Source organism: Bidens hawaiensis, unplaced genomic scaffold (genome assembly GCF_021521415.1).
Source record: "Bidens hawaiensis isolate Kalapana, Puna unplaced genomic scaffold, B.hawaiensis_p1.1 tig00057672_1, whole genome shotgun sequence".
NCBI lineage: Eukaryota > Viridiplantae > Streptophyta > Magnoliopsida > Asterales > Asteraceae > Bidens > Bidens hawaiensis.
This window is the reverse complement of record NW_027500390.1, coordinates 11316-34989: the sequence shown is the minus strand read 5'-3', so window position 1 is coordinate 34989 and position 23674 is coordinate 11316. Positions and strand designations below refer to the sequence as shown.

The 23674-nt window shown below is 34.2% G+C and overlaps 1 protein-coding gene across 2 annotated transcripts; it reads left to right on the top strand.

Annotated features, from left to right (window-relative positions):
* The first annotated feature begins 1337 nt into the window (after positions 1-1337).
* Positions 1338-12008, top strand: LOC143601956 (protein DA1-like). 2 transcript variants are annotated; one of them, XM_077079222.1, is made up of 12 exons: positions 1338-1562; positions 1784-1919; positions 1989-2076; positions 3518-3713; positions 3844-3964; positions 4041-4124; positions 4715-4834; positions 9249-9461; positions 11028-11090; positions 11208-11326; positions 11398-11456; positions 11557-12008. In XM_077079222.1, exons 2-12 carry the CDS (start codon positions 1800-1802, stop codon positions 11853-11855), a joined length of 1482 nt encoding a protein of 493 aa, XP_076935337.1. In that variant the 5' UTR covers positions 1338-1562; positions 1784-1799; the 3' UTR covers positions 11856-12008. The 2 variants fall into 2 exon arrangements, with proteins under 2 accessions (XP_076935337.1, XP_076935336.1); XM_077079221.1 differs by having other exon boundaries at positions 1986-2076.
* The last annotated feature ends 11666 nt before the right edge of the window (positions 12009-23674 follow it).

Genomic DNA, 23674 nt, shown 5'->3' with positions numbered 1-23674 from the left:
TATTCTAGTACGATACCTTATACAAAACTGAATAAGTACAAACTTTTATACTCAAAATTGATATGATCCAAAGTCTTTAGCGAGTAGTTTAACAAGCCTTCATGTAGTATCCTTGTCTCATGTCTTCGTCACATTTGGTCTTCAACTAAGCACCTTGACTACAACAGAAAGCAAACAAAATGTTGACAGTTGTGGCTGAGGATTCGTGTTAAACACTGGTCCCATAAAACAGATTTCGGGTCTCTACTAAAGAGTTCGTCTGTCTCCCAGGGTACAACAGCCGAAGCAGTATGTATTGCCGGAAAAGGCTACACGTCTGAGGTTACACCAAGTATATTGGTGTTCTTGAAAGGAATAGGTTAGAATAAGGTGATGAATGAATCAAGTAGATAGTACTCCTCTATAACCATATGGACTTTTGAGTGAAAACAATCAAGTCGTTCCAAATGTGCCAGCTTACTAATATATACAAGAGTTGAAAGAAAATCAAGTGCCTCACTTAATTAGTGATTTAATGTAATAATAATAATAACTTGTTAAGTGTCATCAAGCTACTCTACTCAAGAGTTTCAACAAACCAAAAGTCTTATATTATTATTACAATAAATTAATTTCCATTCACAATTTCTGTTTTCCAACATATTAGTATTAGAATAACACCTGCACAAAATGGTTTCCTTTATTATAGAGTGTAGATGACATATATGATATATCTAGGTCAATGGTGATAAAGATTCGGGATTATAAATAAGGTTTATGTTCATAAGCAGCTCATGAGCAAGTTAATTTCCTTAACAAACGAACACGAATAAGAAATCTTGTTCGGTTAGTTTTTCATGAACTACTGACTTGTCATTACCGGATGAACATGACGAAGACCTTGTCCAGTTCAGTTTGGTTCATTTACGCCCTAGTAATAAGTTAATCGACCGCTATATGGATAAATATTATTGTATGTCAAACTTCCATACGAGTACAAATTTTAAAACTAATCTCATTTCTAGTCGTGTACCTGAATACCCGTCCCATTACTTATCCCGATTGTTTCAAATTTCGGATTTATCTATCATGTTCATGTCCTATAGTCATCCCTACTTATAACATATAATACGTGCCATAATATTTATACATGCTATAAGAGTGTTAGGTTGACAAAGAAGCTACCGATATAACAACTCACCATTACTAAAGTCATATAACTAGTATATCTATTTTTTCACCAATCATACGACCCGTAGAATAACGCTATCCATAGCATCTCAGAATCATAATTTTCAACTAAAATATTAATATTATTATTATATTACTATTTGTAAGGTCGAGAGAAACGCGTGTGTAATCATTCTACATTAGTTTATTGACTTTTCTTCGTTAGTTTCTTTCTTTCTTAACATCTTAGGCAAAAGCCAACGCCGTATTTAGGTTCGTGATTCTCAACGTCAACACAATCAAACCAATCCTTAAGAATCACGAACCTAAACCCTTTAATTCTCTCTTCTCAAAACCCACCCCCTTTGGTTCTTTAATCATATACCCTTTAATAATTCTCATCGATTTTAATTGTAAGATCATATACTCGATCGATCACCTTTACTGTTTTTACTTCTTATTATATCTTGTAATAATCATTGATCGGATAATTGGTTTTGTGTATTTGATTGTTTGGCACTTTATTAATATTAGTTTGTGCTTACAAGCTAAGATAGTTAATGTCTGATTATTAATATTTTTGTTACAATCAAGGAACATATTAATAAGTAGAGATTTAATTGAATTTGTACAGATATTTATTACTTGTAATGGGTTGGCTTAGCAAATTTTTTAAAGGCTCCAATCATGAAGTTTCCGAAGGCGAATATAACTGGAGATATGAAGACAATAGTATACCACCATATGCGAATTATCCTTCTACGTCTTGGGTAAATGTTGTTGTCATTTGTTGTCATTCGATTGAATGTTATTTTTTTAATTGGATGAAACTTTAGCAGGATCCGCGGTCTGAGATAGACGATATTGACCATGCAATCGCGATATCACTTGCGGAAGAAGAAGACACGAGAGGAAAACATGTGATTAGTAAGTGATGTAATTTTTTTTTTTTGGTGTTAATATTGTGTTTTACAAGTTGCATTTAATGCTGAATCATTATTTAATGTATGTACTCAATGAATATGATGGTTGTAGGATTGATAGCTTAGTATTGCTATTTATGTTCTTTACTAAATTTAATAACAATAAGTGCCTTGCATAGAGACAAGGTTGCCATTATATAGGTTCAAACAAGCATTGATGAAATGTCTTGTATGCATCTTGAGTAGATTAAACCTCATGCTCAGGTTAATTTTATAACTTTTAAGTGGAATGACTTCATAACCATTTACCTATTTAATAAGATGAGATGAATGGGCTTTTAGGAGTTTTCTTTATTTGTTTTGCTGCATTCCTAATGAAGTTTATTGTGATAAAATTTAACGAACTGCTACAGACTACTTGTGAGTAGGATATTTACGGTCCGGTCTGACCTGTTTTGATGAAAATTCTGAGCCGAAACGCTCGGCAAATGACAAACCAAACAGGCAGTGTTGGTCCGGCGGGCTGGATTACCAGTTTGACTGTTTTAAACCGTTTAGTTTTTGGTTCTGATGGTTTGAACTGATTTTTATATATTTTTTAAGAAATTAGTATGTACAGAAATTGAAAAAAAGTGATGGATGATTCATGATTATAATATAATACATATATGTTATCACATATTCCGAAAATGTAAAGAAATATATACCTTGGCCTGTAAACAAACCGAGCGTTTAATGAACAGTTCGTTTATTGTTCGGCAGGAAGTTCATTTATTTAATAACTAAACGAACTTGAGAAAAAAGATTTGTTCATTTAGTTTAACGAGTGAACATAAACGCGTTTTGTTTGTTCATGTATGTGCGTGAACGTTCATTTATTCGAATTCGTTTCTGTTTGTTCATTTATGTTCGTTTGTTCATTCTTTAGTATATTCATTTAAAATAATTTTGGCCCATTACAACTTAGTTTAGTTTTAATAACCTTTTAGGCCAAAAACATTGCTCTTTACTTTTAAGTGGTTTTCGCTCAGTTATATTTGTTCATCTATGATCAGTCATGTTCGTTCGTTTACATTCGTGAACCGTTGATATATACTGTCAATGAACGAACATAAATGAACGCGAACAAGAAAACCCTGTTTGTTTAATTGTTCATGTTTGTTCAGTTCATTTACAAGCTATACATACACAAAAAAGGTTAAATGGACTGGTTTAAGTTCCAAACCAGACTGAACCGTTAAACCGGCAAATTGTGTGAACCGAACAGTTTGGATCTTAAACTAGCCAAACAGGCCGACTTGCTTCGGTTTGTGCGGTTCTCAGTTTCAATGGTTTGTAACATCCCTAATTGTGAGTGAGTATTAATATTGCTTATTCTCTGTTATAATTCAAGTATCTGCAAAAAGATAAATTTATTTATTATTCTTTCTAAATATGTTGGTTAGGTGATGATTTTCAACTGAAAGAAGATGAACAGCTTGCAAGGGCTTTACAAGAAAGTCTAAAAGTCGAGTCACCACCTAGAAATAGAATTGGAAATAGAAGCGGAAATGGAATTGGAATTGGAATTGGAAATGTCAATAGAAATGGAAACGGTAATATGTATCAACCAATACCGTTCCCATATTCAACAGGATTCAGGTAATGTAATTCCATTTTATTTATTTATTTATTTATTTCAATTCCACGCTTAAATTTTGTTATCTAACACTATTATAACTAATTGTCAAGTTCCTATATCAAATTGTAACATTTTTTTTTGTTATTTTAGGGTTTGTGCGGGTTGTAATTATGAGATTGGACACGGAAGATTCTTAAGTTGCATGGGTGCTGTTTGGCATCCGGAATGTTTCAGATGCCACGCGTGCAATCAACCAATTGCTGATTATGAGGTACCGAACTCATATATGATTACTTCGATACGTTCTAATGTTTTGTTGATGCTAATTATCGATTACTTGTATATAGTTTTCCATGTCGGGAAATTTTCCTTATCACAAAGCTTGCTACAAGGAGCATTATCATCCTAAGTGTGATGTTTGCCAGCACTTTGTAAGTATCTTTATCACAGGAATACTCTGTTGTTTCCATTAATTTTAGGCTTGTAAATGAACTGAGCGTTCAGTTAGCCGTTCGTTAACTATTCGGCAGGAAGTTTCTTTATTTAATAACGAACGACATGTACAATTTTTTTTTCATTTGTTAAACGAGCGAACGTGAACACAACTCAGTTTGTTAGTTTATGATGGTGAACGTTCGTTCTTTTACGCCCGTTTATGCTCATTTATGTGTGTTTATTTAAGTTCGTACCGCCCATTACAACTTTTGTACCCATTTCAGCTTTGTTGAGCTTATAAATTTAAAATATCACCAATTACAATTTAATCTAGTTATATGATTTTTTAGGGCCCAATAGACTGATGTTCACATATACTTCGCATTGGTGTTCTCTCGGTTATGTTTGTTCATCTGTGTTCAGTTACTTCGTTCCTGAAGCCTTAATTTTTGTATACTATTAACAAAAGAATATGAACACACTCATTTTCTTAATAAACGAAAACGAACAAGAAAACCTGTTTGTGTTCGATCGTTAAACGGACGAACTAGTTAATTTTAATACAAAATTATACATATTTCTACAGATCCCGACAAATGCTGCGGGACTTATTGAGTATCGGGCGCATCCATTCTGGGCTCAGAAATATTGCCCGTTTCACGAGCATGACGGGACTCCTAGGTGTTGCAGTTGTGAGCGAATGGAGGTAACACTGTAATGAATATACTTAATAATATATCAATCAATCAATCATGCCCAGTAAAATCCCACCGACAGCAAAGCTATAAGTAGGGTCTGGGGAGGGTGGGATGTAGGCACACCATACCTCTATCCAAAGGAATAAAGAGGTGGCTTCCAGAGAGACCCTCGGCTCTAAGTACATGTGTATGAAGCAAAATAAAAGAAATCAAAGTTTAACAGTTATATAAAAACTACTACTAATTATAATAATATTAATAATAAGATCACAGTTTAACAGCTATATAAAAGCTAATAATAATTATAATAATAATAATAATATATGTAAGGGAAATACCATTATGGTATGTGACCTAAATAAGTTAAGTCTAAGCCATAAGGTATTCAATTCTCTCTAAAAATCCTTAACTTTAATTCTACTTCTCCACGAATTCCTATCCTCAACCATGTCCTCGGAGAGGTTTAGGTCTATCAAATCATGCCTAATCCTCTCATCCCAAGTCAATTTCGGTCGTCCTCTACCCCTCCTCCCCTCTATAGTAATGTTTTCTACGGATCTAACAGGATTCGTCGTCTGTCTTCTCTTTACATGTCCAAACCATCTCAATCTCCACTCTCTTATCTTGTCTGCTATGTTCGCCACCCCTAATCTCTCGCGAAACACAACGTTTCTTATTCGGTCTAGCCTTGTGTGCCCACACATCCAACGTAGCATTCTCATTTCTGCTACCTCCATCTTCCGCACTTGTGCCTTCTTGATGGCCCAACAATCTGTTCCATATAGCATTGCAGGTCTAACTGCCACCCTATAGAATTTTCCCTTTAGTTTAATCGGGAAACTCTTGTCGCACAATATACCTGTGGCTGCTTTCCATCTACACCATCCTACCTGAACTCGGTGGGTCACATCACTGTCTAATTCCCCATCGCTCTGTACAAATGATCCTAAATACTTGAACTTCGTTACCTGCGGGACCACCTGCCCTTCAATTGTGATCTGTGCGTCTTCATTGTCGTTTATCCCACCAAAATCACAGTGGAGGTACTCCGTCTTAGATCGGCTAATCTTTAAACCTTTTGTCTCTAAGGTTGTTCGCCACTCCTCAAGCCTCATGTTTAGATCTTGTTTTTTCTCAGCAAGTAACACAATATCGTCTGCGAACATCATGCACCACGGGAGAGTCCCCTGAATCGACTTTGACAACTCATCCAAGACTACTGCAAAAAGAAACGGGCTCAACGCTGACCCCTGGTGAAGACCTACCTCTACAGGAAAGAAATCAGTATCCCCCACTGGCGCACGGACACTTGTTTCACTCCTGGTATACATATCCATAATTATCTCTATGTATTTCCTAGGCACTCTTCTACCCTCCAAGCACTCCCAGAGCACCTGTCGTGGCACACTGTCGTAGGCCTTTTCTAGGTCAATAAACACCATATGTAGATCACGCTTCTTCTCCCTATACTTTTCCATTAATCTTCTTATAAGGTGTATTGCCTCTGTGGTGGAACGCCCCGGCATGAAGCCAAATTGGTTGACCGTAACCTGAGTTTCTCGTCTAAGTCTAACCTCAATCACTCTTTCCCATAGCTTCATAGTATGACTTAGTAGTTTGATTCCTCGGTAGTTACCACAACATTGGGCGTCTCCTTTGTTCTTATAGATAGGAACTACAACGCTGCTCCTCCACTGGTCTGGCATCTTACCTGATTTGAGAATACTATTGAACAGAGTAGTTAACCACATGACTCCTTCCTCCCCCAGACACTTCCACACCTCGATGGGTATGTTGTCTGGGCCAACCGCCTTAGACCTTCCCATCCTCCTAAGTGCATCCTTCACCTCTTCTCGTGTGATCCGTCGGCAGTAGCAGTTATTCGATTGTTGTCGTTGAAAGTTTGTGTTGTCATGTTCTTCTTGGTAAGCTCTCCCATTGTTAAAAAGATTGTGGAAGTAGGTTTGCCATCTTAGCTTGATGTCCTGCTCCTTGACCAGTACATGCCCATCTGTATCCTTTATGAACTTCACCGGTCCTAGATCTTGCCTTCTACGCTCCCTGGCTTTGGCAATCTTAAACATAGCATGTTCCCCCTCTTTTGTTTCTAGACTTTCATACATCCGTTTAAAGGCCGCCTTCTTTGCTTCCGCCACTGCCTTCTTCGCCTCTATCTTGGCCGTTTTGTAGTTGTCCCTCAATTCCACTCGCTCCTCCTCATTCGTGCACCTCATTAGCTCACTAAAACATCCTTGTTTGTCCCTTATCTTGTCTTGCACTGCGTCATTCCACCACCAAGACTCCTTATGCCCACTTGTCTTTCCTGTTGTGACCCCGAGAGTCTCCTTTGCTACTTTGATGATCTTTGTCTCCATAGCTTCCCATATATGAGTTGAGTCCCCATTTAGTCGAGCCCGCGTATGCAGTATGAGTTTATCCTTAAACAGTAGGAGATTTTCGTCCTTCAAATTTCCCCATCGAATTCTCGGTGTACCTTTCTTCTCTCGAACAGTCAGCTTATTTCTGAAGGCTATATGTGTCACTAGAAGTCGATGTTGAGTCACAACTGCCTCCCCAGGTATGACTTTGCAGTCCTTCCACCGTCGGTCTCCTTGCCTCATCAAAAGGTAGTCAATTTGCGTGTCGCGTCCGCCACTGCTAAAAGTGATTAAATGAGAATCTTGTTTCCTAAAATAAGAATTTATAATACCTAGGTCATGTGCCACCGCAAACTCTAGGAGATCTGTTCCGGTCTCATTCCTATCACCAAAACCGAAACCCCTATGTACGGCTTGAAAACCATCGTTAGCCTTACCAATGTGTCCATTAAAATCACCTCCTATGCAAATCCTCTCCCCCCTAGGTATGCCCCCTACCACTGCGTCTAGGCAATCCCAAAATTCTCTCTTTTCCTGATCCCCTAGGCCTACATGAGGCGCGTAGGCGGAGACTAGTGCCACTACTTCCTCTCCTAGTACTAATTTCAACACCATAATCCTGTCATTATGTCTTATCACCTCCACCACACTAGTGTGTATTTCCTTAGCCACTAGAAACCCCACTCCATTTCTAGCTCCATCAGACCCCGAGTACCATAACTTATACCCATTACACTCAGCCCCTCTATGTCCTTTCCACTTAGTCTCCTGGAGGCATGCTATCTGAACCCTACGTCTTTTAAGCACATCTACCAATTCTAGCAACTTACCATTTAATGTTCCTACATTCCAAGAAGCCAAACGCAATATACGCTCCCTATCTTTACTCTTTCCTACACCCCTCGTTTCAGGACATGGTCTCAAGTAATAGTCATGGTTCCTACGCTCTATGGTTGCAACTAATCACACAAACACAAGCAATAGAACACCAAGTCAATAATAATAATAATAATAGTAACAGAAACTAATAATAATAATAATAGTGTGTAGCAATAACAATAATAGTCAAGAGATCTTAAAATGAAAATAAACTCCAAAGATCCGGATCACGTATGTTCTAATGATAATAATAATAATAATACTAATAATAATAATAATAGTGAGAAAGGAACGAGTATACCGTGAAGATGATGAAGGCAGATACAGCTCAACGGCAGCCAGGTTACAAGAAGCTCACTCTTTTGCTTTGGGACCCCAACGGCAGCAAAAATAATAATAATTGCGCACACAAAAATAATAATAATAATAATAATAACAACAATGATAATAATAATAATAATAATAATAATAATAATACCCACAATAATAATAATAATAATAATGCTACAAGTTACATATCTGGTTTATTCAATATTAACAAAAAAACGAAAATTAATAAAAAATCTTAATTAAACAGATTTTCGGAGAAAACAATAAAAAAAATAAATTAAAAGATCAATAATAAAACTGTTTAAAAAAATCTAAAATTGGCTGCAAAATGGGTGTATGTACACTGTACAGTATGTGAAATTTTGTCTACAATCAAAGTGGTTTTAGGGGGAAAACGAAAATCAAACCTTTCTGATATGGAGGAGCACAACGGTGGAGAAGAGTGACGGTGGTGGAGCACGGTGGTGGAGGAGAGTGACGGTGGTGGAGCACGGCGACGGAGGATGGTGGTGAAGGAGAGTGACGGGTGGTGGAGCACGGCGGCGACGGAGGATGACGGTGGAGGCGGATCTTGTAGCAGATCGCTCGGTTTAACGATTTGTGATAATTAGGGTTAGGATTTTGAGCGTGATTAATATATATATGTATATTATATTATAGCATTCGGAGCTCCGGTGGAGTCAAATATGGGCGAGGTTAGGTGTAGGTGTAGGTGTATCGTCTCCGTCTAATTCTCTCTCTACAAATTCTGCAATTTCTCTCTCCTTAATAATATATATTATGTAATATTAAATTTGGGTATTAATATATTATAATGATTACCGATGATTTTCAGCCACGTGAGACAAGCTATGCGGCGCTTAATGACGGTCGGAAACTATGTTTAGAGTGTCTTGACTCGTCGGTTATGGATACAAGCGAGTGTCAACCGTTGTATCTTGATATTCAAGCGTTTTATGAAAGTTTAAATATGAAAGTGGAACAAAAAATTCCTTTACTTTTGGTTGAGAGGCAAGCACTTAACGAGGCTATGGATGGAGAGAGGAATGTAAGTAAATCTTTTTTGGCAATCTGTATGTAATTAGGATCCGGGTCATTTCAGAACATTCAAATAATTTAAAAACTTAGCACTCCTAACAACCAATCATTTTATTTATTTATTTTATATTTAATATTATTTGAGGGTAGTTTTGTCATTTATTATATGTAATTTTTTATTTTATACTAGGGGTGGCAACCTTGACCCAAACCATTCCAAATGGGTCAATTTGGGTTGTTTTAAAATTCAAATGGGTTGATTTGGGTCATAGGTTTTAATTAAATGGGTTAAAATGGGTCACTTGAAATTCCACATTCTTATTTTTGGGTCAAAATGGGTTGACAAATTTAACTACATGGGTCAATGTGGGTTAGTGTCTAAAGGAAAAGTGACATGTTTAGGTTGAAACGGGTTTTAGATTGGAACGATATCGGTTTAGGTTTCAGCTCGGATCAGCTTTCGTGCCGACACGAGTTTTAGCACTGGATGGGTTGGGTTTCGGTTTCTATCGAGTTTTCGCACTAAACGGGTCGATTAAGGTTTTTGATTCATTTTCGTCGACATTTTGGTTTCGGTTAATTTGTTGGGTGTTTTTTTTTTTTTGATGAACGAGGATAACGGCGAAAATATTTTAGTTTTTTTACTTTTTTCGTTATTCGTTTATATTTTGAGTTATGATTTTTTATTTGTTTTTTTTGAATTTTTTTTTTGAGGGATTTTGATCTTAATAGAAACCATCAAAAAATATTCAAAAAAATTAATAAAAAAAATCATAACTCAAAAAATAAAACAAAAACAAAAAATGTAAAAAAACTAAAACGTTTCGTCCGTTGTCCTCGTTCAAAAAAAATCGACAAATTAACCGAAACTGAAAAGTCGACAACAACGGAACAAAAACATGCTGAAACAAGCTGTTAAGTGATGAAAGGAATTGAAAAATCGCTAAAGCAAGCTGTTAAGTGCTGAAACGAACTGAAAAATCGCTTAAACGAGCTGTTACGTGCTGAAACGAACTGAAAAATCGCTTAAACGAGCTGTTACGTGCTGAAACGAACTGAAAAATCGCTTAAACAAGCTGTTACGTGCTGAAACGAACTGAAAAATCGCTTAAACGAGCTGTTACGCGATGAAACGAACTGAAAAATCGCTTAAACGAGCTGTTACGCGATGAAACGAAATGAAAAATCGCTTAAACGAGCTGTTACGCGATGAAACGAAATGAAAAATCGCTTAAACGAGCTGTTACGTGCTGAAACGAAATGAAAAATCGCTTAAACGAGCTGTTACGTGCTGAAACGAAATGAAAAATCACTTAAACGAGTTTTGACCCAAACCCGTTTTGACCCGTTCCACCCTTGACCCGTTCTAACCCGAACCTGTTGACCCTAACCCGTTCCGACCCGAACCAAAACAACCCTCTTTAAGTGACCCGTTTCGACCCTAACCCGTTTCGACCCAACCCAACCCATTTGCCACCTCTATTTTATACGTAATTAGGATCAGGATCATATTTATTTATTTATTTATTTATTTTATGTTTAATATTTTTTCTTGTTTTTACTTTTTTTTTGTTAGGGTCATTACCACATGCCCGAGACCCGTGGACTTTGCCTTTCTGAGGAACAAACTATCAGCACAGTAAGTATTTTGAAGCTGTTTAATTATTCATATTCATATTCATATTCTATTATATGTATATATATTATATCCATGGAATAATATTTCTAAATTTGTTGAAATCTTATGTGTTTGTAGGTTTTGAGAAGACCAAAAAGTGGGATGGGAAATCAGGTCCCGGATATGAGAACAGAACCGTATAAGCTAACACGTCGATGTGAGGTTACAGCGATTCTCGTTTTATATGGGCTTCCGAGGTATTGCTTTATCTGTAACGGGTCAACCTACCATTTTAATTCTTAAATACTAAATAGCTTGCTGCATGCAGATTGTTGACGGGTTCAATTTTAGCTCATGAAATGATGCACGCATGGCTTCGGCTTCAAGGTTTGACCTGAAAAAGTCAACAAGTTTATGCATCAATATGAAAATTCAAATAAGAAAGTCAATTAACATTTACCTTTTTTTTTCTTTTTTTTATCGTAAGGTTATCGAACATTGAGTCAAGACGTTGAAGAAGGAATATGTCAAGTTTTAGCTCACATGTGGTTAAGGTCACAAATAGCTTTCATATCAAATGGTGCCACGTCATCTGCCACGTCATCAAGGCAAGGGAAAAGATCTCCGTTCGACAAGAAGCTTGCAGAGTTTTTCAAACACCAGATAGAATCTGACATGTCACCGGTGTATGGAAACGGTTTCAGAGCGGGTTATCAGGCTGTACTTAAATACGGACTTCCAAGTACCTTAGAACATATTCGGTTGACAAGGAGCTTTCCTTTCTAAATTTGGATCATTTTCGGTTTACATTTTTTGAATTTTTGTGTTCATATTTTGTCATAGCCAGATCTAGTCTTTTAAATTTTTTGTGTAGATTGTACAAACTATACCACTATTGAAACTACATTTAATAAAATCACTTATATTCTTTTTCTCATATTTCTTTTTGGTAAAAAATTGCAAGCTCTGGTTACACGTTCGTTTTATATTTGGTCAACACTCCCAATTATATTCTTTTTCTCATATTTCTTTTTGGTAAAAAAATGCAAGCTCTGGTTACACATTCGTTTTATATTTGGTCCACTCCCAATCAGACCAACAAATTTCAAAGTGGGCCCGGCTACATTGCTTCGATTAGATTTCTATTCCGGGCGTCAAATCCTTCAGTTTAATAGATTAGTAGAAACGACTTAATAAATAAATTAATATCTTCAATTGTTGTTATGAAAGTTAAGTGAACGGTCAAAATTGCATATGAGGTTTGGTTAATTAACTTAATTTTAGGCCTAATCTATTCAAACATCTATTTTGTTGTTTGGATGACTCATCTATACGAGTCGTATAGCTTATACGACTCGTGTAGGCTATACGACTCGTATAGGTGATAGCTTTTTGTTAGTATCTGTTGACCAATTAATACAAGAAGGTCTATATGAGTTGTATAAACTATACGAGACAATTTAAAATTTTATATACAAGTAGAAGCCATACAAGGTGTATGGCCAATACAAGATGATAACTTTTTGTCCTTTAACAACGTTTTTCAAGACTGACTATATGAGTTGTATGGGCTATATACGAAATGAATTTTAAATTTTTTTTTCTACCGACATTAGTAGCATGTATTTGTAATAGATAAATTTTTTTTTTCAAACGCAAATACAAGCACTGTTGGCTATATGACTTAAATTATTAAACACTAGAAATTCTCACTATAAAAAAATTTATGCTGCAATCTTTAAAAAACATTATTAGATTTTTTTATGACTAACTGAGAAAACAATTATTTCTCGTCCCATTGAACATCTGAAATACATTACAACATTCTAAGTTCGTTTATAGCTTGCTTTTACACACCTAAATATTAATTGTTTATTCTAAGTGTTCTATAATGATACTCATCATATATATATATATAGATATATAGATAGATAAAGGATTCAATACAATAATCCCTAATCGTACATTACGTACGCGACTCGCATTCCCGTCGATTTCAAATAACACGCGGTGGCAATATTGTAATATTCATCAAATCGTTGCTCCCATCGATTTCATCCACCTTCAACATGATCGTTCAGCAATCCGTCACCATCAAACGATCCTGTCCATCGTCCACCATCCAATGATTCCGTCCACCGTACACCATCTTCCTCCGTCACGACCTGTTGATAAAATTGACCAATTGAAATTGAAATTGAAATTGAAATTGTTGAACTAATTGACCAACTAAACTTTGAAATTGGTCCAATTAATCATCAATTTGAAGTTTCAATTGATCAATTTTGAGTTTTGAGTGATGGGTTTTAACTAAACGTTTAAAGTTTTAAGCGCCATTTGCAGAAACCTAGTTGCAGACGTTCCATATTTTGTTCATATGATAGAATCAATGATCAAATTAACGGTCGATTGACGATTATTGGATGATTATGAGATTATATGAAGTGATTTCAGTGTTCAATTTCATGTTTACAGGTGTTTAATTTTTTTCTGTTAGTTTTAGAAGTTCTAAACACCCAGAACTTCTAAACTTTATCAGAACTTCTAAACTTTTTTTAACACTCAGAACTTCTTAGAACTTCTAAACTTTATCAGAACTTATAAACTTTTTTTAGCAACCTGAACTTCTTAGAACGTATTAGAAAGTTTCAAAGATGTTCATTGTTTTTTGAACACCCGGAACTTCATTGAACGTTTTAGAACGTTTAAATATGCATTTTTTTGGTCAGAACGTTTAAAGGTCTTCAGTTTTGTTTCAGAACGTTTATACATAATATTTTGAACCCTAATCAGAGCTCGATTGAGTGCGTTATTTCTGCAAATCCATAATCGATTGATGATTCTAAAGCCTCTTACACATCAATTCGATTGATTAAATCATCAATTTTGGTGTTTATTTTGGTTAGAACGTTTAAACTTTGAGCAGAACGTTTAAACATGAACCCTAATCATAGCTCAATTAAGTGTGTTAATTTGTATTTTCATAATCGATTGATGATTCTAAAGCCACTTACACATCAATTCGATTGATTAAATCATCAATTTTTGATTAATTTGAAGATTTTTAATGTTCAGGGACATTCTATTTCAATTTTGGTTTTTGACTTAGAAATTTCATACTTTAAGCTGTGATTATAGTTTAGAAATTGGATTAGATTGAGCGACAAGTTCCGAATTTGGATCAGAGTTTATTTGTAATCGACGAATTTTGATCGCGAACTACTGTTGGGTTATTTACGAAATTGCCACAGCGCGTTTTTTAATCAAACGCTCTGGAATGTCGCGTACCTAATGTATGATAAGCCATTATTGTACGTTAACCCACCCCTATATATATATATATATATATATGAAAAACAACATGTATATTTGATGTTTAAACTTAATTAAACAACCACTATCTTCGTTTAGTGGCAAATGAGAATAACTTATAACCAAAAGATTGTGGGTTCTAGTCTCACTTAAAACATTTTAACCCTTTTTATTAAAAAAAAAATTTACACAACCTAAATCATAATCAAGTAAGGGGTTGTTTGGTAGCCTCTTAACAGTTATTAAAAGGCTACCACCTAATGGCTCATAACCTCTTAATGGTAAAGAGATAGCCTCTTAACCATTCAGACTTAATGTTATCTCTTAACCATTAAGAGGTTATGAGCCATTAAGAGATAGCCTTTTAATAAATGTTAAGAGGCTACCAAACAGCTTCTAAGCCTATTTAAAAATTAATTGTTTAAACCCAACAAAAATAGCATTTTACTTAAGGCACAATTTTTATTTTCTTTTAACAATTCTCGGAGACGGTACTGGGTGTATAAAGATCCAAATGACTCGTATAGGCTATACTATTCGTCTAGAGGGTGTATGGGCAGTATACGAGCTGTATAGGCTATACTATTCGTATAAATATCATAATCGTCTCGTATAAGTCATACGACTTGTTTAAGAATCAGGTTAAACACATTTTCCAAAAAAGTTGATGGATGTCAGAATACTAAAGTTTATACGAGTCGTATGAAAGGTGTCTTATTAGCAGGACCCTAATTTTATGGACTTTTGTCCAAAAGGTTTATTTATTTATTCATTTTTTTGCATGGACTATTGAGGTTTCTTATATCCGGTAATTTTCATTATTAACTTAGAGCATTTACATCCCATCCCCCATAATTATGTGAGGGGGATTGGTAAATTATAGGGTGAAGTTTTAAATGATTGTGAGTGTAAATTATAGGGTGAAGAGATAAATGTAGTGATTTTTTGTAAATTTGGGAAAACATTCGGGGAACATTGTTTACCCCTATTTATTTTTTAATATTTGTTGGATTGGTTGTGAGTAAATGAGAGAGAAAACTGTATGATAAAAGTATTATTTAATTATACAGAAAAGAAAAATGTAGTGTTTTGTAGTGTAATTATAGAGATGGGGATGAGGAATGGGATGTGAATGCTCTTAAGGTAAAACAATCTTTTAGGGTTGCAACGTTTTCATTGCCCTTTATACATTGACTTCAAATATTTTATACATTTATAATAATAATAATACAAATTTTTAAAAAGAAAATATAGTTAGTGTCAAATTATCTTAAACAGATTTTTTAACTATTAGTCAAAGTTAAATAGTGAAACATTAATAAATGACATTTATAGCTAACTAGTTATTCTACCCGGCGTGTTGCGTCGGGACAGTTGGCAAAACTTCATTGTTGAAACCTGGATGTTGGTAAAACCCAAGCGTTACGAAGATGAGTCGACATGAATTCGGTTAGTACCGGTTGCGTTCGTTACGATATAGAAACCATTGGTAAAATTTGAGCGTTTAACCCAAAATTTTAATTCGTCAAAACATATAAAAACATTAATTACTAGTACAAAATTGATTTTTTTGGGCGGTCAAATTTATTTTTTTTGGCGGTCAAAGACCGAAACCGCTGAAATTACTATTTGATTATTTTCTCTATTTTAAATACATCTTTTGGGCGGTGTATGGTTACTATGAACCGCCTAAAAGAGAGAAACAAAGTTAAATTTAAATTGTTATCATTATATGTTTATGATATAGATAAAGGATCCAATACAAAAATCCTTTATCGTACAATAGGTACGCGAGTGTCTGGAACGTCGACTTATAAAAACACACGGTGGCAAGATTGTAATTTTATTCAAATCATATTCCGTCCCAAATTAAGTCATTCGCTCATCAACCACGATCATACATCGACTCCTAAATTGCAGACCAAGATCAGAAACATAATCAAATTTCATTCACACCCATCGTCTGTTGTTTCACGAGGTTTCACACAGGTCAGTTGTCAAATTGAGAAATTGAAATTGAAATTGTTGAACTAATTGATCAATTAAACTTTGAAATTGGTCAAATTAATCATCAATTTGAAGTTTCAATTAATCAATTTTGAGTTTTGCATAAACCCAGTTGCAGACGTTGCGTATTTTGTTCATATGATCTAATCAACGATCAAATTAATGGTCGATTGACGATTGTTTGATGATTATGAGATTATATGAAGTGATTTCAGTGTTCAATTTCATATCTACAGGTGTTTAATTTTTTTTGTTAGTTTTAGAAGTTCTGAAGAACCAGAACTTCTTAGAACTTCTAAACTTTATCAGAACTTTTAAACTCTTTTGAACACCTAGAACTTCTTAGAACTTCTAAACTTTTTTGAACACCCAGAACTTCTAAACTTTATCAGAATTTCAAAACTTTTTTAAACACCTTGAACTTCTAAGGACGTATTAGAACGTTTAAAGATGTTCGTTTTTTTTAATACCCAGAACTTCTTTGAATGTATTAGAACGTTTAAAGATGTTCTTTTTTGGTCAGAACGTTTATAGGTCTTCAGTTTTGTTTCAGAACGTTTAAACATAATATTTTGAACCCTAATCAGAGCTCGATTGAGTGTATTATTTCTGCAATTCCATAATCGATTGATGTTTTTGTTAGAACTTCTAAACTTTTTTTTGTTAGAACTTCTTAAGTTTTGATACAAAACTTCTAAACTTAAACGTTTAAAGGTGTTCGTTTTTTGTCAGAACGTTTAAACTTGTGGTTTTGGTCAGATTATATTAGTTGAACGTTTAAAATTTTTGTTCATTTTGGTCAGAACTTTTAAATTTGTAGATTTGGTCAGAACGTATTAGTTGAACCTTTAAACTTTTTGGTCATTTTTAGTGTTCATTTTGGTCAGAACGTTTAAACTTTTTGTTCATTTTAGTGTTCATATTAGTCTAAACTTTTTACTTTAGAAGTTCTAGACAAAAAATTTAGAAGTTCTGTACAAAAAGTTTAGAAGTTCTGTACAAAAAGTCCAGAACGTTTAAAGTTTTGTGCAGAACGTTTAAACATGAACCCTAATTATAGCTCAATTAATTGTATTATTTTGCAATTCATAATCGATTGATGATTCTAAAGCCTCTTACACATCAATTCAATTGATTAAATCAACAATTTTTGATCAATTTGAAGATTATTAAACTATAGCGATAATGGGTTTATCGATTTTGATTATGCTTTAGTTTTGTTGATGATTTGATTATGGTTGAAGGCTTGCAGCAAATGACGATCTGTTGTGTGATAAGTATTTTTGATTTAATTACAATTATGCCATCACGTAGTTTTAATTGCAATTAAGATTGGGTGGTGCTGGGTCTCGCGTACCTAATGTACGATAACCTATTATTGTACCTAATGTACCTAATGCCATCATTATATGTTATCGCGTAGATTTAAATTGTTATCATTATATGTTTCTGATATATATATATAACTATTATATGTCTCATGATTATATGTTTCATATTTAAATGGTATAAATTATTAAGTTGGGAGACTGGAAGTTTTCGTAGTGACTGTTTCATATCATCACATAAATTACAGGAACCATGGCCTATTTCGTCACGTGCTATATATTATTAAGAAAACCCAAATAATTAATTAAGATGGCTTAGAAATTATATAATACATCTTAGATATATTTAAAGCTATAAAATGTGAGATAATTATAAATTACTAGTTTGATCCTCCCGTGTTACGGGAGTTTATTTAAAGTTTTGTTTTTAATCGTTTTGCTATTTTATGATTATTATTTTATTTTTTAATGTAGTTTTGTTTTAATTTAATACATATATATTAGTTTGTTATTATTATTATTTTTAACGTTTGGGTTTTATCAGTTGAGATGTTTAGGTTTTTTAGATTTTTTAACGAACAAACATAAACGAACACGAGCATGTTGATTTTTTTAAATGTACAAACATCAACACAAATATTTGTCTAATGAAAAAGAGGCGTTGATGTAGTTGACGTGGTGTGTTGTATTAGAAGTTAACCGACAATGGAGATGATAGACCAGCAACGAATAACATGTAACACATATATATTAAATTAGGGTTTGATAATGAAAGTTTGTTTATCAATAAATGAGATCTTATAAGCCATTTGAGGGCTATTAGAGTTTGGTAAGACACATAACCCGTGAAAATTATTCTTTGATAATTAAGGGGTTATTTCACAAATAAATGAGATGTTATAACCCGTTTAAGGGTTATCCGGGTTTGGTGAGACTCATGACCCGTGAAAATTATTGTTTGCTTATGAAATAGTTTTACAAATAAATGAGATGTTATAACCCATTTAAAGACTATCCGGGTTTGGTGAGACCCATACCCATGAATTCGGGTCAAATGCATGAGAAGCCTCCGTTTATAAATCAAGCAATCTGGTGGCTCTAGATAATGGGGGAACAACCTGAGAGCGACACCTATGATTTTATGGTAGGCAATTATATAGATAGTTAGATAAATTTCAAATATTTGTAAATAAACTAAAAATAAATATTAAATTAATAGTTTCATATATTGTATTGGGTTGAGTTATTCTATAAAGGGTCACATAAATAAAAGTGAGAAACCATATGTAACATCCCCAGTTTTCGTAATTAAATTCGTATTCGTTTACCTGATTCGGGAATATATTTTGAATCTTTCGTATTAATAAAATCTTAGTATTTAAATGTGTTTAACTTAGTTTATGATTTTATAACTTTTAATCACGCCAAATAGTCCTTAAAAACTCTAAAATCGCTTAAAATGGCTAAAAAACGCATTAATAGCAGGGGCTAAAATTGACAACAATTGAAAATCAGGATATTCCCTTATCCGTAGGGGTGTAAGCGAACCGGACATCCGTCTGATCGGCAAGAAGTTCGTTTATGTTGGTCCGTTTAATAAACGAACCGGACTTGGACAAAAAAGTTCGTTCAGTAAGCTTAACGGGCGAACACAGACAGGGGCCATTGTCATTTCCGTTTGATAGTGTTAAATATATTTGGACACTATATGGTGTAATTCTAAATTTGTAGGTAAAGTTGTTTGGATTTATGTTTGGATTTAATATGTAACCGTTTATATTTGTCAGATAAACTAGTATATATATAATATTAAAAAATTGATGTCAGATACATCGGGTGTATAATTGGGTAAATCGGTCTTTGTTATCGAGTATATATAAATCCAAACCAATGAAAATTTCAAAACTAATCGTCTAAACCCTAACGGATCAGGTATTACCCATCTCAATTAGATTGGGTTTTGAGTTTTCCTATCAGGTCCGGTTTTCACTTCATCATTCCATAAAACCCTGTAAAAATGGAGGGAATATGAATGCTCGAATTTTATTTTTTTTGAATTTCCCTGTTTTTACATTTTCATTCTCCCCCCCCCCTTCCTCTTTAACTGTAACTTGTTTTATTTTAAATAGATCTCATCCTCAAATTCAAATGGTTTTCAAGCAGTTGTCGAGAAATAATAACCACCATCGAGATGGATTTTTGTCTACCTTTCCACCATCGCTGCTGTCGTCGTCGATCACCATAGATTTCTTCCAATTGATTGGCATCCAAGCTTTTAGCAGATCCGGAGATGAATCAGTCCCCGGCTACACGCCCTAAATTACTCAGCAGTATTAGAGTATTATATTTACCATATATTTGTAATCATTATATTGATTGTGTTTGATTCCTTTCCATATAGATGGCTTAGTCGGTTATGTAATCTGTATATATTATTGGTGTTGGAGGGCAACCAATTATGTCAATGTTATTTGGTTCAGTGTAATTTTATTCACTCTTATAGATATTTTTGTTCTTTGTCTATAACACTTTCTTTTGCTAATTAGAATTTTCAAGATGATAAGCTCTTAAATTGTTCTAAATACTACTTGGGGACGGTCTCATGGGAGCATAATTGTCAATGCAGGTAATCAATTACTAGTTTAGTGGTTTCTTTTGCTGGTTGTTTATTAACTGTGATATTATGTACAAATTGGATGTGGTGATGGTAGTTATTGGAGTTAAACTAGAATAGCATGAACCTTGTTTACTGTTTAGTGTTGCAATTTTGGGGCTGAACTGACCAAAATAAATTTGGTTACTTGCAAAAGTTACTTTATGCACACCACATGTTCGATGAAATGCCTCAATGCAATCTCTCTTTTTGCTTAAATGTACTTCGTAGAACTCTAGTCATTTCCATTTGCTGATGGGTGGCTTGATGCTCATCATTGGTGTCAAATGTAAGTTCTTATTATTTTTTTATCTTGTAAGTTCAATTTTTTAGCCTTAGCCTTTTATTTTCTTATGGTTAGGTATTTGTGTACTATGCAAAAACAAGATACTCAAGTCATCTTTTTCAATACCCAAAAAGCAACCATGGAAGAGCGCAGTAAAGATTTTGCAAGTGTTATAGAGCACCTAGTTCAAATCCACAAACTTCATCATGACAAAAAAATATTTCATTGCACCATTTTTTCATAGGTAATATATCTTATTGTTTTTAGTATATTACGATTAATTTTCTTTATTATATTACTAAATTTTTATTACTGACTTTATTACTTCTTATTTTTGTAGCAAGCATCAGGTGTTGTTCATCATTTCCCATGTGAAACTTGTTAAGGGCGAAAAGAACAAAAATGATTATCTTCTTTCAAGCGCAGTCGGAACTTATTGTGGAGGTTCATTTGCTTGGAATATAGTAAAGGCATGCTATCTACATTATATAGATATAAAATATATTTTCATTTTATATACTAATTGATTTTACCTTTTGTTTTGTTCTATGTAGTGTAAGCAAGAAGGATTTTGTGAGTGCAAATTCATGGTAATAGGAAATGTTTTTATCAAGTAATACAGTTCTCCATACAGTGTATGTATTCTATTTTAAATTTGCATACTTTGATTTAGCGTGTTGTTTTGGTTAATCGAGCTTACAACTATATTATTAGGTTTCGTGTTTATTATTTGGCTTTCGTTGTTCGGAGTATTCAAATACTTTTTAAATGTTTCGGGTTACTTGGGTTTAATTAATACTTACATCTCATTTTTTGTTTTCTTTTTCCAGCATTTGAATGTTACAACAAATATCACAGCAGAGGAGATTGACAAGTTGGAGCTGATTTTTATTTCGGTATTTCAAGATGAAATGAGCGATGTAAAGTGTAGTTTAGATAGATTTGTGTTTGAACAAGTAGGTTTTGTAAACTATGTATGACTAATTAAATTGGTTTTGTATTTTTATGGGTTGTTTTTCCTATTTGTTGGATATATATATAGAATTTCAAGAATTTTATAGAATTTAAATATATATTTTTTAATTTCACTTTATAACGAGCTGGTAGTTTAGGCTTAAAGCAACTGATGGGCCCAATGTTGATTAATAGTTGGCCAGCCCAGCTAAACAGAACCCAATACATGGCCTGATTAACTAATAATTTTGAGCGGTCCCATCTTCTTTGCAGGAACCAGCTTTTGAGCGGTTCTCTGATATTAATTTGGGCGGTTCATTCTGGTTTTTGAGCGGTTTCAACTCTTTTTCAGCGATACCTGTTTGGGCGGTTCAAAAACCGCCTAAAATAAGCAATTCACCGCCCTAAACAATCCCTTTTTTGTACTAGTCATATAAGAAAACAAGCCGATATTTATTTGGTTGGCAAACCTGGCGATGGTAAAACCCAAGCGTTCTCGGTCCCGAGCATTGAGGCAGTAACTTGACACTAATTCGGTCGGCTTTGATTACGTATGTTATGGTACCGGAACTTAAAAAGGAAAAAATATAAAAAGTGAGGTGGACGGTAAATTTGCGCATTGGTAAAACCCGAGCATTGTCGGTCATGGGCTATAAACAAGACTGCGAGTCTGCGCGAACTCGGTCGGTTTGTTTCAGATTATTATGTACCGAAACTAAAACAAAAAAAACTGACGTTTGGTCAATTTCCATTATGTTTATTATTATGGTAACTGAATTAAAAAAGAAAAAAAAAACAAAATTGACTAACCAATACATTGTCACCAAGTTGCGACACCAAAGTTCTTCTCTATAATAATATCTAGAATTTTACCTGGCACGTTGCGCCGCGGTAGGTTGATAAAACTCAAACGGTGGTAAAACACAAGCGTTGTCGGTCCCAAACGTTGAGGCGGTAAGTCGACATGAATTCGGTCTATTTCGGTTACGCGTGTTATTATACCGTAACTAAAACTGAAAATAAAACTAAAAAATTCTAATAATTTAGGTGAACCAATGAGGTGTAGTCGGTTGATAAAACTCAAACGGTGGTAAAACACAAGCGTTGTCGGTCCCAAACGTTGAGGCGGCAAGTCGACATGAATTCGGTCTATTTCGGTTATGCGTGTTATTATACCGTAACTAAAACTAAAAATAAAACTAAAAAATTCTAATAATTTAGGTGAACCAATGAGGTGTAGTCGGTTGATAAAACTCGAAAGTTAGTTAAACCTAACATTTGCTGATCCCGGGCATTGAAGCGGTGAGTCTATGCAAATTCGATTGGTTTATGTCAAGTTTGTTACGGCACTGGAACTAAAAATATTGGCATTCAGTCGGTTTTCGTCATGCTTGTTACGGTGCTGGAGCTAAAACAAAACACGGTGCGTTTACGCGTGTTTGGTCATGTTTTCGTCACGCTCGTTACAATACCAAAATTAAAACAAAACAAAGAAAATTGTCTTCCGTCAAATGGCTCAATGAAGGTACTTGTGGCACAAAAATTCTTAAATATACTAATATATTTAAACAAAACAACACAAATAAAATAATTATAAAAAAAGAAAGAAACCAAAAAAATAAGTATTCAAAGAAATGGGGAGAGTCTGCACGTAAGGACATGTCGATATAACCCGGGCGGTAGTAAAACTTAAGCGTTGTCAATCTCGGGCGTTGAGGTAGTAAGTCCACAAGAATTTGGTCGGTTTCTGTTATAACGGAATTAAAATAATTATAAAAATTGAGATGGTGTCAGATGGTAAAACTCGGGCATTGATGCGGTTAGTCTATGCAAATTCGGTCGGATTACATCACATTTATTACAGTACCGGAAGTAAAACAAAATTGACATTCGATCAGTTTTCATTTAAAGTACCAAAATATAAAGAAAAAACAAAACAAAACAAAATCCCAAAATTCTTAGTTTTCTATTACATAAGTGTTGTAGTCCAAAGTACAATTACATGCGTGCTATAGTGAAAAAAAATATAAATTTTCAAGTGTATGTCTAGCAGTGAGAATCGCAT